This window comes from Halichoerus grypus, chromosome 1, assembly GCF_964656455.1.
Source record: "Halichoerus grypus chromosome 1, mHalGry1.hap1.1, whole genome shotgun sequence".
Classification (NCBI taxonomy): domain Eukaryota; kingdom Metazoa; phylum Chordata; class Mammalia; order Carnivora; family Phocidae; genus Halichoerus; species Halichoerus grypus.
Window position 1 is genome coordinate 210,324,794 of NC_135712.1, and position 18,310 is coordinate 210,343,103.

Here is an 18,310-nt window from a genome sequence, read left to right on the forward strand (position 1 = left end):
TTTAAATTCCTCATATAAGTGAGATCCTACAGCATTTGTCTTTCTCTGACCTATTTCACTCGGCATAACACCCTCAGGTCCATATGTGTTGTTGCAAATGGTAGGATTTCCTTCCTCTTTATGGCCGAGTGATATTCCATTGCATGTATGAGCCACATCTTTATCCCTCCATCCATCCATGGACACAGGTGTTTCTGTGTCTTGGCAAAAACCCGTGAGTTGTTTTAACTCACGAACCTCCTAGTGAGCCTTCAGGCCACACCCAGAACCAGGCCACGTACCCAATTTCCAAGGTCTCTCCTCGAATCAGCCGTAACTTCCGGAAAAAAGAAAGTGACACAAGAGCATAGGATCTCCGGATTTTCAGATACCCGGAAATTTCTTCAATGAGTCCTAGGTTGGCCTCCAGCTCAGCTGCCAGGTTGTCTAAGGAAAGGAGAGAATATCCAGTGAGCTTCTACAGAAATATTTTAATCTTCCCATAATCTCTCATAGTGAGGAGTCAACCTAGAGGCTGCAAGTCCCCATATAAGTGACCAGCGTGCTTTTTTCCTCATCCTTTACCTTGTTTGCCCTCCTCCAGACACATGGGCCTCCCCACCATCCCTTAAACAAGCCAGGCATCCTTCTGCCTCAGGACCTTTGCACTGGCTTCCTCCTTTGCCCAGAATATTTTTCTCTCATAGATCTGCTTGGTTTGCTTCATCTCCAGCTCAAAGCATCCTTCCTCAGAGCAGAAACCCCTTCAAAAATAGCAGACCTCTTTACTCTCTATTTCGGAGGCTGGCGAATGACAGACAGCCCAGTGGCCAAATCCAGTCTGTGTCGTAAACAATGTTTAATTGGAAAAGAGCCACACCCATTTGTTTACAGGTTCTCTATGGCTGTTTTTACAGCAGCAGAGTTGAGTACTTATGGCAGAGATCGTCTGGCCTGCAAAGCTGAATATATTTATTCTGTGGCCCTTTATAAGAACAAGTCACCGATCTCTGCTCCCCCCCGCCCCGTTTCCCTGCTTTACTTCCCTTCATAGTGGGGTCCACCCCAAGTTTACGTTATATGTTGATGTGTTTATTTGTAAGATCCATCATGCGTGGGCTTTGCTTTGTTTACTGTGAGTATTCGATAAATGTTTGCTGAATAAATAAAGGGATGCCTTTTTGCCTGCGGTGGTTATTTCTGGAAACACGGCCCCCAGACCTGCCACAGGGCACACGGCCTACTTGTTAAAAATGCAAATTCCCACATAAGAACACCAATTTCCAACTTGGAAAATTAGAATCTCCAGGTGGGTGGGGCCAGGACTGAGCTGTGAATTTTAGGTCCGGAAGCCGACTCTTCAAGTGACTCCTCCCCTGGTGTGTAGCTGGAAGGCGGGTCCCAGCTGGGGGGCCCCACCCCCAGAGCACTCACTGCCCCCTCGGATGTTGATGATGAGGCTTCCGTTGACAACCGTGCAGCCTCGGAGCTCCTGCGCAGACGTCACCGAGTCAATGGTTTTCTCGCCCTCCAGGATGTGGCAGACCTTGGGACAGGGGCCCAGGCATGGAGTGCACATCAGGCTGAAGAAAGAGCGGAGAGAAGGGGTCAGGGCACCCAGGACCCCACGCACCAGGACTGCTCAGGGTCCCAAGGACGGGACTTACGCTGTTACCCTAAGGCTGGGCATTTCAACCACAGCATTGCTGACATTTGGAGCCGGAGAATTCTCCGTTGTGAGCGTGTCTTGCTCCTGGATGGTGCTGAGCAGCCTCCCCGGCCCTCACTCACTCAATGCCAGTAGCACCTGTCCCTCAGCATGACAGCCAAACATGTCTCCAAACATCGTCCCCTGCAGGGACAGGGGGCAAATCACCCCCAGTAAGAACCACCATGTAAGGGGCAGGTGCATGCCATCCTCCATGGCGACACGTCCTACGGCTTTACCCCAAAGGCAGGGGACTCATGCTTTTCCCCTAAAACGACAGGGCTCTAGCCATACCCCAAAGTAATGGAATTCACACTGCACCCCAAAGAGGATCCCATTCTACCCGGAAGAGGCAGGACTCACGCCATCATACTGAAGGTTTGGGACTTGGGCGTTACCATGGTGATGGGAATTTTTCCGAGCTGATGGGCCTTTCGGAGGATTTCCGCTGCCCCATACCACGGCGCTGCCGCCCCGAGGAAACATGATGCTTGCTGTTGCGTAGGGTCTGAACACAACCTCGCATGGGACAGTGTGTGACGGCGGCAGCCTTTGGCTTTGCTGACTGTAGCCTATGGTACTGGACTACACAGCTCCCAGCAGTCCTTGGGGAACCATCCCTCCCCCCAACAGGGTCTGAGGTGGGTTCTTGGCTAGCACAGCACTCCTAGGTCCAGGCAAGACACATGATCCAGGCCAGGCTGGGCACCATCATCCATCCCCCCAGGGGTTCAGAGGTGGGCACGCACCCAAGTCAGTCCAGTGAGGGTTTTACCAGAATTTCCCAGAGGGAGAAACTATCTAAAGCACTTGGCACGTACAAAACAAGAGTCGTTAGTCCTTGCTCTGATGACCACTTTTCATTAGTGGTATCATTGTTGCCACTGGGGCTGGTTACACACCCCGGCATATCCAATTCTTCAGAATGAGCTCGGTGAGGGCGCCTGGGTGGCTCAGTCGTTAAGCGTCTGCCTTCGGCTCAGGTCATGATCCCAGGGTCCTGGGATCGAGTCCCACATCAGGCTCCCTGCTCAGCAGGAAGCCCGCTTCTCCCTCTCCCACTCTCCCTGCTTGTGTTCCTGCTCTCGCTGTCTCTCTCTGTCAAATAAATAAATAAAATCTTTAAAAAAAAAAAAAAAAAGAATGAGCTCGGTGATGGCAGTCCCAGGTCCGGGCACAGAGCTTCAAAGGCCCTTGGGATTCCCTGAGAGGCAGGAGCATCTTTGCTATGCTAGTGAGGTGACGGTGTGGTGGCCCCTATGTAGCTTCGGGATGGGGGCTGGTCCCCAAGAAGACCAAAGACGGGATTAGATTTGTGGGTCCACCGAAGATGGAGTCCAAGCACATGGTCAAGGAGTCAACTGATCACAGCTATGTAACGAGAGCCCAGGGAAAATTCTGGACACCGGCTCGGCGAAGTTTCCTGGACAGTGAATGCAAACATCTGCTGGGAGGGCCACGTCCCTGACTCCACGGGACGGAGCTGGGACGCCCCGTGATAACACACGCATCCTTAATAATAAAGCTGTAGTTGTAAGTACGTGTAGTTCAAGTGCCTGACGGTGAGCTCTGATTGCCAAGGCATCCATTTCAAAAGACATCCCTCCAGTGAACGTATGGCCAACTGCATGACCCAGCTCCGAGAGATAAGGAATTCGGCTGCCCCGCCCCTGAAGCTCCCTCCTTCAGAAAGCCCTGGGTGGCCCAGATAGTTGACTGCCCGAGTGACCCCACTTCTCCCTCCCCGCCCCGATTCCTCTTCTTATGCTTTAAATTCACCAGTAAAGAGTGAACCCACGAAACCCTGGACACCCCACCCTCGGACCCTAACGAAGGCAGAGCCCCAGGTCCACACTGTCTCTCTCTCTCTCTCTTTGCCCGTGTTCTCACTGTGTGGCCCGCGAGGGTGCCCTGTGCCCTCTTGTGAGGACTTGTGACTCATCACCCTCGTTTTCCTCAAAGTTCCCAGATAGTCTTTGCTGAAGTGCATCCAGCGATCCTAAGAACCATAAGGGCCGGCCCAGCCATAAATAGGGGCCCTGATGGGGAAACATCTGGAGCTGGCCACAAGTGACATGTGCCTCTTGGGTGAGCCCTGCCAGCGTCCCTAACTAAGGGCGCTACCATTAACAGGCTCGGGACTGACGGAACGGTATGGCCTTTTTTTTTTTTTTTTTTTTAAGTACCGTGACCTGTTCTGGAAAATTATTGAACCTAAAATGGATACGTGAGAACCCGTACATGCATATCCAGCCGATGAGAAGTATGGGTGGCCTGGGTACCCCAAAGCGTGGCTGGCATCTGGAGTGAGGGCAGTGTGGTGGAGGACAGAGTCCGATGCTCACTCCGGGTGGCTACGGTCAGAACTGCCCCACGGGCACCAGTTGATATCAGAACAGCTGGGGTGGAAATGGAATAGGGACCAAATGTTTGGGTTCTTTTGTTGATTCTGCAAATACTCCCGGAGCACCTATTATGTGACAGGTGATACTCTAAGCCAGGGGCCGGCCAACGACGGCCCGCGGGCCAGATCCAGCTGACCACCTGTCTCTGTAAATAACATTAGGCTGCAGCCTGGCCTCACCCGCTGGTTTGCGTATCATCTATGGCGCTGTTCTTGCGCTACAAGGGCTGAGTTGCGTAGCTGCCAACGGAGGCCATATGGCCCTCAGAGCTGAAAATATTTACAATCTGGCCCTTTGCCATCGCCCGTTCTAAGCTGCAGGCACACATGAGTGAACGAAAGAGGCAATCTACTTTCCCCGTGGGAGATTACAAAGGCCCCAAGTTGTTTGCAGCCCATCCCACCAAGAAGTGCCCGGTAGGTCCCCATTCAGTGAATCTGGGCTTGGCCACGTGACTTGCTTTGGCCAATGGGACAGTAACAGATGTCATGCAAACACAGGCTTGAGAAGTACTAGCACGTGGGGGCAGGCACTTCCTGGCTACTGGGCTGGGAAACCCCACGGAGAGAGGCCTCGGCTGCCCATCCGAGATATGAGAGGCTACCCTATGCATGCAGTCATGGCTGGACAAACCACCTGTCAACCCATGAAATCATTATAAACCATGAATGAGTGTTGTTTCAAGTCACTAGGTGTTGGCTGGTTTGTTACCCAGAAAGAGCTCACCGATACACTTGTGAAACATATGGTCAGGTTGGGCAAAATTAACAAATTGACAATTAAAATATCCACTGGCGGTAAATGCCATGAAAAAGGTGAAAACTGGGGGCGCCTGGGTGGCTCAGTTGGTTAAGCGGCTGCCTTGAGCTCAGGTCATGATCCCAATCCCAGGGTCCTGGGATCCAGCCCCACGTCAGGCTCCCTCCTCAGCGGGGAGCCTGCTTCTACCTCTCTCTGCCTGCCTCTCTGCCTACTTGTGCTCTCTCTCTATCTCTCTGTCAAATAAATAAATAAAATCTTAAAAAAAAAAAAAAAAGTGAAAACTGTGTGATGTGCCAAAGAGTGGCTGGATGCTAATTCAGCCAGGGCGGTCAAATAGGGAAGGGTTCTCAGAGGAAGTGACTTTTCAGCTGGGACCTGGCTGACAAGAAGCCAGCCAGGCAAAGATCATTCTAGGGGGAGGGACAGGGATGCCCCATGCCCACCACACTCTTAACATTCACCCCAAATATCAAGCCCTCCTCGTCCCAGGAAAGAGCACCCCAGGACTCCCACCAGGAACCTCAAAGTGACCAAAGATAGTGAGGCTTTTTAATGAATCATGTGGGTTCCCAGACCTCTGTTCTGAAACTATCAGAAACCATTCCCATATAAACCACCAGAATGGAAGAAAACCTATCTGGTCCTATTTGATATTAAACCATATTAGAAAATGACAGCACTACAGTCTTTCATCAAATAAAAGCTTCAGAAGGAAAGCTAGTATTTTTTTTTTAAAACCAACAAAGTAAAATATTGCTTTGACAAGTTATAATTGGCATCCCTCACTCTGCCTTTCTTCCCACAGTAAAGGTCCCAGACTTCACAGAACATGCTGCCAATTTCCCAGGGTTTGGGTCCTAGGGGCTGTTGCACCATCAGCAAGCACATCAAAGAAATCTCCTCTCCATCTCAGGTCTCAGTTACAGTCAGGAAAAAGAAAAAAAAAAAACCTTTTATTTAAAGCCAGTGTCTTTTAAACAAACATCTCGCCAGAAGATGTTAATATCCATGCTTTATTTCAAACGTGGGAAAAAAAAAACAAAAAACAGAAATGAATCCAAAGGAATATGGTCATTTTCCCAACCTGACTGATAAACTGGCCAGGAAAAAAAAAAAAAAAAAAAAGCTCTGTCTGGCATGCAAAGGTGATTTATAGAAGCCTATTTTTGGTCAACAAAGCCACTTGATAGGTTTTATCAAAAACAACTAAAACAAAACATGTTGTACTTGCAGGTTTCACAAACACTCAAAGAGAGGCTCATAAGACCTGAAATAAAGGTTGTTTTCCTTCCCACCCACTCCACCCGGGGAAATAAAATTTCCCACCAGAACACGCTCGCTTGGCTAATTCTCAAGTCTGAAGAGGAAGATTTTTTTACGTAAGCAGATCAGCTCAAGGCCCCTTGACGTGCGTCTGTTTCTGATTTGTTTTTTGTTGTTTTATGGGGTTTTTTTTTCAAACCCTCAACACAAAAACCAGGAAACAGATTTTTTAAACTTGGTTACAGCCCCGAGACACCGAAATAGCTCATCTAAGAAGCTAACAACATGAACAAAAAGTCTGCGATGTGCGTAGGAAATCTGACTCACCACCAAAGAGAAAACCGTATTCCTCACCCGAACATTAGGGAACATTAGGTTTGATGGCCCTGTCCTTCAAAATGCAGCAAAGTCCTGAGAATATTCTAGAATGGATTCTCTTCCTCCTTGTGCTCCCGGCTAATCTCAGCACGCTGTCTGGCTCCAGCATGGAGAAAACATAAAAACCTCAGCTCTGCTCTAGGCTGTAACATTTGGGCAGCCGCATCCCTGGGGACAGTCCTGTCCCTGAGAAGGATGCTAGTAGAAACCAAGGACTCCTGTCTTTCTGTCTTCTGTTCCCCAAGCTAAGCACAGAAAAACTAAAAAACGGTGCATACAACGGGAAAATATTTACTCTCTCATCCTTTATGGAAAGTTTGTCGAGTCCAGCTCCAAAGGCCAGGACCAAAACAGGAGGCAACAACGGCATCCGAGAGACCCAGGAATATCACCACGCGGCAGCACCCCCTCACTCGTTGCCAGTTAACTCTAGTTTTCCACACAGTTTTAGCAGGTGCCACCCCGCCCCCCCCACCACCACCACCATCAGCCCCGCATTGCTTCCCGTCTTTGCTGCACCACCCCCTCCCCACCCCTGGAAGCCACACCCTGGACTCACTTGCTGGAATTCATCGTGTAGCCAGAGGGGCACTCGGGGATGCACTTGCTGTTGTGAATGACGTACTGGTGGCAGCCCTGTCTCCGGGAGTTCTTGCATCTGTTGTGCAGGTCCTGGCAGAAGCTGAAGTTCACGCAGCGCCAGTCTTGGAAGTGGTAGTACGGGGGCGGGCAGGTCTCCACGCACCTGCCATCCAGGTAGAAGTTGCGACAGGCCACGCACTTGGTGGGGTCGTCGGGCTCGGAGCAATTGCCCAAACACTGGCTGTGGCAGCAGAGACCCTCGGCGGTGCAGCCGTGCGACTTGCAGATGGTGGGACAAACTGGGGAGAGAGAGAAAACAGCCGGTCAGCAGCCTCGCCGTCTGCAGAGACCGCAAGCCTGGATGAGGGAGGGCAAAAGCCGCACAAAATCGTAACAGTAACAGTCTCCCTTCTACCGTCCTTGCTCCGCGCCAGGCATGACTATTAATTCCTGTCAGCAGAGAGGCTCTGACTCGCAGCATTTGCAAATCGCCCCAGTGTAAATACCCCCACCTCGGTCCATCTGAAGCTACCAACAAAATGCTGCTGAACATGGAGCCCATGAGAGAGACACACAGTAGCCCAGCCTTAAACAGCATCTCCATTGTGCAGCTGCCATAGTAGCGAATAACCTCAAAGGCGTAAGCAATTGAAAAATGCAGTGAGAAATAGCAAGTGGGGAGCTCTGAGTATTTATTACCTTTGTTTTTAACATGATTTGTTAATTGTAAGTCTGTCTCATGTACATTTTCATAACAGCTTCTTTAATTAGCTAGTTCACACATTTCCTGAAACCCTGACCGTCGGTTCTAGCAAGCTTCTGCAATACTGGTATAAAGAGATACATTACTACAGGGCCATTTCCTCCGTGTTACAAACGGGGAAACCAAGGTACGAGACGGTGAAGCAAGTTACCCAAAGGTCATTTATCACTTCAACTGACATCTGATTGCCCTGATCTAGATGTTGCAGCCAAGGGACAAGGAACAAGATGCAGGAACAACAAGGTGGCCGCAGCCCCTCCTTCCGGAGCACGGGGTCTGACGGAGGAGGCAGATTCGTTACTTAAACTCCAGGCTCGGGATGCGCAATTGCATAAGCCACAAGCGCGGGGCTGGAGGTAAGGGGAGGGGACATGTCTGTTGCAACCTGAAGGAGATAATGAACAGGAAGAAAAGAGAAGGCCCTGCCGATGGGGAGGCCAGAGGCTTGCCTCTGATTTCGTGGCCGGGGGAGTTTCTGGTCCCCTGCAACGGAACTTGTCCACCAAAGGCCGGACTCTACCCCGGGTTCCTGCAGCAGCTTGTCACCCACCCCCTCTCTCCCCACGTCTCACTACTCATCGCTTCCTAATTACCCCTTGATTTCAGTGCCTCGGCATCTGGCCTGGTCCTTAATGACCAGACCTCCCTGCCCAAGCTGTTGGCATATCTGTCCGTGGACATATGGCTTCCCTGAGGCTGGACAGACCTCGGCCGTGGCCTGGCCTGTTCTTGGAGTCGCTTTCTTCGCTCAGTCACTCTGCATGGCTTGAAACACAGTCTGGAAGCTGGGGAGTGTTACTGACCCCAAGCCCTCAGGCTCTTTGTTGCAGCAACTTTAAGGCCCCAGTGGACCCCAAAACCAGCCCCAGGAAACAGAAGGGGTCCCTGAAGCCACATTCACATAGGAGCAGCGCTGTCTGATGGAACTTTCTGCAAGGACAGGAATGTTCTCGAGCTGCGTTGTCCAACACGGTAGCCACTTCTCCCCTGTGGCTCTTGTGTGTGGTTAGTGCAATTTTTTTTTTATCGTGGCAAAATACACATAGCATAAAATTGACCACCTTAACCATTTTCAAGGGCACAGCGCAGCGGCACAAAGTATACTCACACTGTCGTGTAACCATTCCCACCATCCATCTCCAGAACTTTCTCATCTTCCCAGACTGAAACTCTGTCTCTCTTAAAACACCGACTCCCCACGCCCCTGCCCAGCCCCTGGCTCCCACCATCTACTCTCTGTCTCTGAGGATGGGACTCCTCTAGGGACCTCTAGGGAGTAGAATCATATACTACTTGTCTTTTTGTGACTGGCTTGTTTCACCGAGCATAAGGTCTTCAAGATTCATCCATGTTGTAGCAGGTGTCAGAATTTCTTTCCTTTTCAAGGCTGAATAGCATTCCTCTGTGCGTACATACACCCCGTTTTATTTATTCATTCATCCATCAATTGGCATTTGGGTTGTTTCCACTGTGAATAATGCTGGTAAGATCATAGATGCACAAGTATCTCTTCAAGACTCAGCTTTCAATTCTTCTGCGTATACACCCAGAAGCAGAATTGTTGAATCATATGGTAATTCTATTTTTAATTTTTTGAGGAACCGCCATATTGTTTTCCACAGCGGCTGCGCCATTTTGCATTCCCACCAAGAGTACACAGGGGTTCCAATTTCTCCTGAGGAACTAAACTTTTCATTGTATTTCAGTTTTAATTTTACCAGCCACGGGTAGCTATTGGCTCTTGCATTGGACAGCAGAGGCCTTGAGAATGAAAATAAACTCCTCGCTAAGGCCTACAGGTCTCTGTGGTCTAGCCTGCTGGCCTCTTGGAGTCCTTCTCCCAGCCCCAGGTGGCAGCCATTTGGGTCTCCTTTCTGCTCCCCGCCCCCCAGCTGTCCACACACACACACACACACACACACACACTCCTGAGGACCTTTGCATCTGCTGTTCCAGCTGGCTGGAGCACCCTCCCCCATTATCCTCCCATGACCCCACGACTGGCTCCTTCTTGTCCTTCAGGTCCCACCACTTCAGGAAGACCTTCCCTGACCTCCCCACTGGAAGTCACTCCCCCCTTCTCAACCATGTCCTAACACACGATCTGATTACATTTTTCTTCTAGTATTTATCACTCTCAAAAATTACACTGGGGGTTTGTTGACCGTCTGTCTAGAGGGAATGCTGGAGGACAAGCCGTGTCTGCTGCACTCACAGCACCAGTTCCTAGGACACCCACTCCTAAGACGGGGCTTGCACCAACAGGCCTTTAGTAGGCACGGCTCCGATCAGACAGAGAGGCAAAAGGAATGACTTTGGAGCAGTTCCAAGTACACAATTTTTAGCCACTGGCTCAAGAATGCATCCGTGATCCACCCCCCGGTTGCAGGTGCTCCACAAATACCATGAAAATCTACACGCAAATGCAAAATGTGGAGCGTCTACGCATGGTGCATATTCTGATTTTTTATGCCATGGACCCAGAAAGAAGGAAGAAGCTGTAATAGGAGCAAGGTGGGTGATGGGAGAAGGTCACATACCGCCCATTCGCCCATTCGCCCATTCGCTTCTCACTTAATTCTAACAAAGACTCCAGCAGGGAGAGGGGTTAAGTACGTATCTCCATTTCACAGAAGCAAGACCACAGGCTCTTCCGAGAAGCAGCAGGGCCAAAGCTAAGCTCTTGATCTTTTGGCTCTGAATCTGATATTCCTGGGTCTAAAGAAAGGGTCCACCCAGTCAAAGAAGAAGTGACCTGAATTCAGCTTTGGCAACAGGGCGCCCACCACCCCACAAGCACACCATAAAGATTTCCTTAAAGAAGCAACGGCCTTGGTTTTCTTGTCTGTAAAACGGGGTAACAGTCCCTTAACTTCTCACAACTAAACAAGACGATGTGGATAAAACACTGGATTCTTTGGTGGGGGTTTTGTTTGTTCTGCTTTTTTATTAAGCAGCCTCCACGCCCAGCATGGAGCTCGAACTCACGACCCTGAGATCACGACCTGAGCCGAGATCGAGAGTCAGATGCTTAACTGCAACGACCGAGCCACCCAGGCGCCCCAACGCTGGATTCTTTGATCAACATGTAGGTTTGATAAGTTAGCTACCACGAGTCCTATTATTATGATCATCATCATTATTAATGATCTGTCTGCAGGGACCCAAGGGCTGAGGCTCAATGGCAGGAAACAATATTTAAGGCAGACCCACAAAGACCCCACCCTCTGGGAAGGCACATGTGAGAACAGGAAGGGCTCTATTTCCTGGGCTGGAGCTGTGTCTGAGGGTCAGCCCTTGAGTTCAAATGCAGCATTAGCAAAGACCCAACAAAAACTTCCCAAACACATAAGCCTTCCGGCCTAGACAATGCCAAGAAAAAATACTCAACACTTGCACACAAGGCCACCACCTTGTGTGTGGTGGAGTTTCCAATTTTATGCTGGAGCCCACCTGAGAATCATCTATCTCATTCGCCAGCACAGCAGCTGCCGAGCTTTTTCTGCAAAGGGCCACAAAGCAGCCGTAGGGAAGGCGCGTGCGTGCACGCACACACACGGGCACGCTTGTGCCCAATAAAACTTTAACAGAAGCAGGCAAGGGGCTGGATGGTCGGCCAGCCCCCGCTCAGGGAAACATACCTGGGATTGAGTTACTATTCCTACCAGGGTCTGGACTCCAGGGAGTCAGATGTCATCTCACAGATGGATACTCTGTAAATGATTTTTATCCACCAGAAGACACAACCTCCCAGAGATGACAGCCTGTGGCCCCAGAGGACATTAAACAGCCCTGTATCTAACTTTGCAATCCTATTTCAGCGACGACAAACCCTTTGGCTTTGCCATCCTGCGGGTCCCCTCACTAAAGAGTTAAAAGAAATGTGTTGATGGGTGTTCTTTCGCTTTTTTTTTTTTTCTTTTTACATAAAAGTTGTGTTTTTAACTTTTGAAGACTATGCTTCGATGATGATAAGCCACCTCCGGGTGTCTCCCATTCTGTTTCCAAGTACTTGATCTTATTTAATAGAAATGCCACTGGGCCAGCCGCTGCCCCCACCCCAGGCGGAATTATGAAAACCACAGGTTGTGCAAGATGAAAAACAACCAAATGGAGGACTTTCTTCTCCCCGTGCTCCTCCACCGGCCCCCTCACATAGACACCGACAGAGCCCCAGCCCCAGCCGCGGTCCCAGCAGCTCAGGCTCAGAGGGCCACCGCCCAGGCTGTTTCTGCCAGAAACAATGGCAGCCTCTTTGAGAAAATGCCAAGCAGTCCAGGGGCTGCCCACTTTCCCAGGACAGGTGCATGCTGTGTGTGTAGGAAACATCCACCCAGACCTTCCAGGGACAGCAAGCACCGGTCCTCCCTCCTCCAAACACACAAGTCCCTTGTCCATCCATCTCCCTCTCCCCCATAAGCTGCCCTCCCACTCCTCCCTAAAGGTTCCCCAAACCCCTGGCCTCCAGCCGAAGCCTTCAAAACTTGACCTCAAGTGGCTTTTCCACGATGCCCTGTTGAGAAGATTGATAACTGAACTCTAAATAAATCCACGGCGTGAGGAAGTAGCTGCGTCAACCCTCTGGCTGGACCCTCTGAAGCAAGTGCAATGCTCCCCACCAAATGATGCCTCCCCTAGAGGGAGATCTGCAGAAATGTCAACTTATTTAAGAAGAGGTGATTCAAAGCAAAGGAGGCAAGTGCAATTTGACCCGATATTTCTCCTGCTAGGAATTACCCTGCAGAGGAGAGAGAATCTGTGTACACAGACATTTGGACAAGGGTCGTCTTCAACCTACAGGACATTACCAGTTGGGTTTATAACAGCAAAAGACTGGAAACAACCTAAAGGTCCACAGCAGGAGACCACGTGAATAAATTACTGTGGATCAAGGCGTGGAATAGTATGCAGCTGTAAAAAAAAGAAGGCAGCTCTATGCATCCTGATGTTGGAGTCACTTCCAAGGTAGCAATAAGTGAAACAAGCAAGATGCAGAGCAGTGTCTAAAGAACATAGCTCCTTTGTAGAGAAAGGAGAGAAACAAACATAGCAGGAATACAAAACAGGACAGCTCATTTAGAAAACAGTTTGGTAGTTTGGTAGTTTCTTATAAAGTTAAACATACCCCTCTTATCCTTACCACACAACCTAGGGGTTTACTCAGGTGAAATAAAAAACAAACAAATGGCCCATGTTCACACAAAGACCTGTGTTCAAATGTTGACAGTGGCTACAATCGTCATCACCCCAAACCGGAAACAACCCAAATGTCCCTGGACTGGGGAATGGATAAGCATTATACCTCCATACAACGAACACTACTGAGCAATCAACTAAGAATGATGTGCTAACACCCACAACAATGTGGATGAATTTCAAACACATTGTATTGAGTGCAAGAAGCCAGCCAGTCTTAACACTATATGCTATATGATTCCATTTACATGATATCCTGGAAAAGCCACTGTAGGGACAGTGGACACATCAGTGGGCTGGAACTGAAGAGGGGCTGAAAAAGGGTCCAGGGGAATCTGGTGTGGGGGTGATGGAACCATTCCATATCTTGACTGAGGTGGTGGTTACGTGAATGTATGTTATCAGTCAAAACTCGCAGGACTTTACACCAAGAGAGAGCGGATTCTGCTGTATATAAATTATGTCTTTAAATGGGAATGGGGGCAGGGGGAGAGAAAAGGACAAATGAGACGTACGCACCTATGGAAGGGACACAAGCAATGTGCCCCAAAACCGTGGGGAGGGGAATGAACTTGGAGTTGGCGGTAGGTAGGACATCCTTACATATCAGCAAATTCGGTGGGGTTTTTTTTGCTCTGTATGTGTACTACCCTTTTAAAACTGACATCTTTTTGAAAATACATTTTTTAAAAGCCTCTGGTAGACAATTAATAAATACTATTGATCAACCATACAATTCTACCCCCAAATACCCCAGTACAACTATGTGAGAATAGCTGCCTGGCATCACTGGGAGCTTATACAAAGTTTCTCTTAAGATCATTTTTGCCTTATTACAAAACCAACAGTCAAAGCAGCTAAATAAGAACTGTGGTCTTAGATCCAAAAGAGGGCCAGGAAAAAATAGTATTGATGAGGACAACACTGGCAGGAGGGATAAGATTTATACACGAGCTTGTGGATTAAAATACTGCATCCGTGTTAACTTTCTGATTCTGCTCATTGCACTGCAGCTGTGCAAGACAATTTTCTTGTCCTTAGAAAACCATTAAGAATTACGAGTAAAGGCCCAGTATGCCTGCAAAGGACTCTCAAAAGGCTCAGGAAAAAAAAAACAAATATATGTATATAACATATGTACATAAATGCTTTAGAGATAAAATAGAGTAAGATGTAAACAACACTGAATCTGGATACAATTCTTGCAACTTTTCTGTAAACCTGAAAACTGCATCAAAATAAAAAGGTTAAAATAAATCCAAAGGAAGGTTTAAAGGCTGAAAGAGTGGGAAAGACTAGCACAGCGCCGCGCTGTAAACGACATGCTTAGAAAAACCCACCTTTTTTTTTTTCCTCTTTGCCTTTTTTTTAAGTTCAAATCGGTTTAGTGTTCCTTAATTAAGCTGTATGGTAAAAAGCAAAACAAAGCCAAAGGAAAAAAGCCACTATGTTTCCATAGCACGACATATGTTAATAACATTTTGTTACATTTCTTTCCAAAGCCTGTAGTTGGGGGGAAAAAAAAAACTCAAGATTTATTATTCCCAAAATTACTGCTTTCCAGAAATTTCCAAACGGAACAGTTGCGTCATGGGCCTGCAGACACATTCCCCGCAGGGCCCCGTGGCTCTCCCCGAAAGTGTGAATTTTATAAACTCTGTAGAGTCATTTACTCGGTTTCCATTCACAGACCCTCTCCCCCACGCCCGCCCCAGATACCGGGCAGCGGAGGTTCGAGCCCCCGAGCCCCCCCCCTCCCTCCCCCCCGAGCCCGGACCACGGGCAGCACAGCCTCGGGAAATTCCTCCCCTTGGTGATTTAACGGTGGGGTGGGGGCCAGGGGCGAACTTCTAACAGCTGGGTGGTCAACAGACGCCCTTTCCAGTCCGCGATCCACGAGAAGCGACAACCGCAAGGACACGTGTCCTTGAAACAGGGAAGCTCTCCCTTTGCTTCCCTGACAATGCCGCCCCCACGCGCGCAAACCGATTGGCTTTCCAGATGCGTTTGGAATCGAGTTGCGTAGCTCTTAGGAGACATACGGCGCGCGCAGGCCAGGAAGGGGGCGGGTCCGGGGGAGGGGGGCGCTCCCCGTTAAGGCAGCCTCAGGATTGGTGGGTGGCAGGCAACTGCGTGTGTATAGTTCCTAACGGGCGGGCCGAGGGCGGGTGAGGCCCCGCCCCCTCGAGCCAGCGGCGTCCGCGCGCCACACAAAGCCCAAGGCGCGGTCCGCTCCGTGGAATCCGGGCCGGGCGGTAGCGGTGGCCGCAGCGCCGCCCTCGCGCTCAGCCAATAGACAGGCGTGTTGCCGGAGCTCTGGCCCCGCCCCCAGGCGCGCGGGGCTCGGTCGGCCCGACTGGTGCTCGCGTAGTGACCGCCGCCAGGCGGTCCGCGCTGGAGAGGGGAGGGGGCGCCCCGGGAGGGCCTCCCGAGGATGCAGACCCTGCAGGACGGCCCTGCAAAGAATGGAACTTTGGGAAAAGTTAAAGAAAAGATGAAACTGAGTGTGCAGGCCGGCCCAAGCAGCCACCGCGCGACTTGGGCCGCTCGCGAGCTGGGCGTGTGCCCGGGAGGAGATCGGGTCACCGCGTGGCAGCGCCTGGGATGGCCGAGGGGCGCCCTGGCCCCAGGCCTCACTCGCTAGAAGCCCAGAGGGGGGCAGCGGCTCTCCAGGGTCACACAGCAAAATCCCCCAAATTGGAGGCCAGGGGGGAGTGGCAAGGGAAGAATCCGCACAACGGGGACAGCGCTCTCTCGGACCCACCCCCGGTATTTCCACCCATCACTCACCCAGAAAACCAAGGACCATACTCATAAATTACACTTTTAAGAAAATCTACAGGCTATTTTTGGGGTGCCCTCCAGCCAATGTTCCCTGCAGATGTGAAGACGTCAAACCTGCGTGCTCCGTGTGTATTTGCAATTCCAGTAAACTGAGGCAGCCAATGGGCATTATCTCTAACCACCTCCCACCAAGAATACAGTTTAAAATGTGTATTCCATTTGCAGAATACAACATTCAACCCCCATCGGTTAGTAACATACTAATCCTATTACTCAAACAACCATCTCCTTCTGAGGCACAGAAGGGCTGCTTTGCTGATGCCAACTCAGCTAGCAAGCAGCAGGGCCAAAACTCGAACCCAGGTCTCCCAAGGAGAATGGGGCTGGGTGTGGTATCATGGAGTTCTGTGGGTTTTATTCACCTGTTCCCCACCCTGGCCCACATGGATCTGGCCGCTTCCAGGCACTGATATGCAGAAATGAATGGAGACACTGTCTTTTCTCTCCCAATAAGCCCTGTGAAAGGGAGGACCTCACCTGTCTTATACTGGGTCCCAGAGCCATGCACACAGTAGGTACACAATAAAGCTCATAGGAAAAAAAAAAAAGTGAGGGATCAGTTGACTGGCTTTATCCCATGCGGGAGGGACAGTACGTGCAAATGCATGAATCATCGGGGCTGCCTTTAGGCAACTATAAACAGTTCAGAGTTGATGAAGGGCAAAGTACAGGGGAAGAGGCATGGGAGGTCAGGGCACACAGGAAAGTTAGGGAGCCGAGGGGCTTGGACTTTGCCCCTCCGGAGGAACCAAAGAAGGGCTTCAACCAGAAAAGACACCATCAGATCCACGTGTGGGGCAATTTTCTAGCTCTCTGGTGGACGGCTGAGGAAGGCAAGGGCAGAGGGGACAGGAAGGAAGAGGCTGGCTTCTGAAACCACCAGGGAGGTGGAGCCTTCAGGACTTATCTCCCAGATGGTTCCCAAGTTTCCACCTCGGGGGGCTGGAAACGACTCATAAGACAAATGACAGACAAGGAAGCGGGTGCTCAGACTTCCCTGACGTGGGTTTAACGTGTGGAGTCCGGAACATCTGCTAAGTCACTCCTCAATCCCACCCCAGCCTGGTCCTAAAAACCACCCTTGCAAGGTGCAAGGACCCCTGTTTGTTGTGGATATTTTAAAAAGTTTTCTTCATTTGTGTATGTAATACATACACGTGCTAGACAGTGACCCTAAGAGTCACTTTTTAAAAGCTGTTTCCACCTACTCAGGTTTTTGGCTTCTTGAGCCAAAGTAAACTTTAAAGGCTATTTGGAAATTAACAATGGCACAGCTTATGAGATTCAGGCATAGCTGCTCTCGGGGGCAAAATCACAGCCTTAATTTCTTCTATAAGGTACTGATCAATCTAATAAAATAAGCACTTAAAACACTAAGTGAAGTTATTTCAATAATCCTCCCAAAAGTGGGGCCCAAAAGTCGTTACGCGTCTGCCTTCGGCTCAGGTCATGATCTCAGGGTCCTGGGATCGAGCCCCACATGGGGTTCCTGCTCAGCGGGAAGCCTGCTTCTCCCTCTCCCACTCCCCCTGCTCATGTTCCCTTTCTCGCTCTCTCTCTGTGTCAAATAAATAAAATCTCTTAAAAAAAAAAATTACATAATAATAATAATAATACTCCCAAAAGTATTACCAGAGCTGTCTATAATTTTTTTACTGGGCTTTAAATTACATTTCTCTTTTTATTCTTAATTTTACAGTATTTGTCCTTCCCCCCTCTTTTTTTTTTCCTTAGTTACATTACTTCATAAATTCTTTGGAAAACAGCACTGCCCTATAAACTTTCTGCATTGATAGAAAAGTTCTGTATCTGTGCTGTCCAAATTCACTAGCCACCTGTACCCAGTGAGAGCTGAAAATCTGGCTAATGTGACGGCAAAACAATTAATTTTCATATGCCCAGTGGCTACCTTATTAGGCACTGCAGCTCTGAAAGACCCAGCTCTTGAATTTGTCAGTTCTATTTGTTTTCTAAATCAGTTAGTCCCTGTGAATTTATTATGTCCTTCTTCCTGGGAAGATTTGTTCTATTATTTGTTGTGTCGATTTTGTGATCTCCGTAGGCGATCACTTACGGCCCTGCATTTGTCTCTGCATCCACTCCACTGCTTTCTAAAGAGTCTATCCTTACAGTATTGAGCTCCTCCCTAACCAAAAGAGTTGTGTTTTGTTTTTCATCATCACATGGTAGGAGTTTGTCTTGCATGCTTGTTCAGTTAAGCTCTTAAAAATTAATTTCCACTTACGTTTACTTGCAGCAAGAGATTAGGGCCAGTGCAATGTCTGTTTTTTGGACTCTGCTGGGGCTCCTTTTTTTTTTTTTTTTTTTTGAGATTTAACAGATGATTAATTTTTCTAAATATTTCAAGAGCATTTAAAAATGTTTATCATTTGTAGAGTACGAAGTTCAGTCTATATCTGTTACCACGAT

General features: G+C 49.3%; 1 protein-coding gene across 4 annotated transcripts in view; it reads right to left on the bottom strand.

Annotated features, from left to right (window-relative positions):
* Nucleotides 1-18,310, bottom strand: part of INSR (insulin receptor) — a 125,702-nt gene that overhangs the window by 42,591 nt on the left and 64,801 nt on the right. For all 4 annotated transcript variants that reach the window (XM_078055994.1, XM_078055985.1, XM_078055982.1 and 1 more), the window contains exons 3-5: nt 7,055-7,376; nt 1,414-1,562; nt 282-426 (exon numbers count right to left, since the gene is read on the bottom strand). In XM_078055994.1, the coding sequence (XP_077912120.1) occupies nt 282-426; nt 1,414-1,562; nt 7,055-7,376 (616 nt within the window). The remainder of the gene's footprint in view (nt 1-281; nt 427-1,413; nt 1,563-7,054; nt 7,377-18,310) is intronic.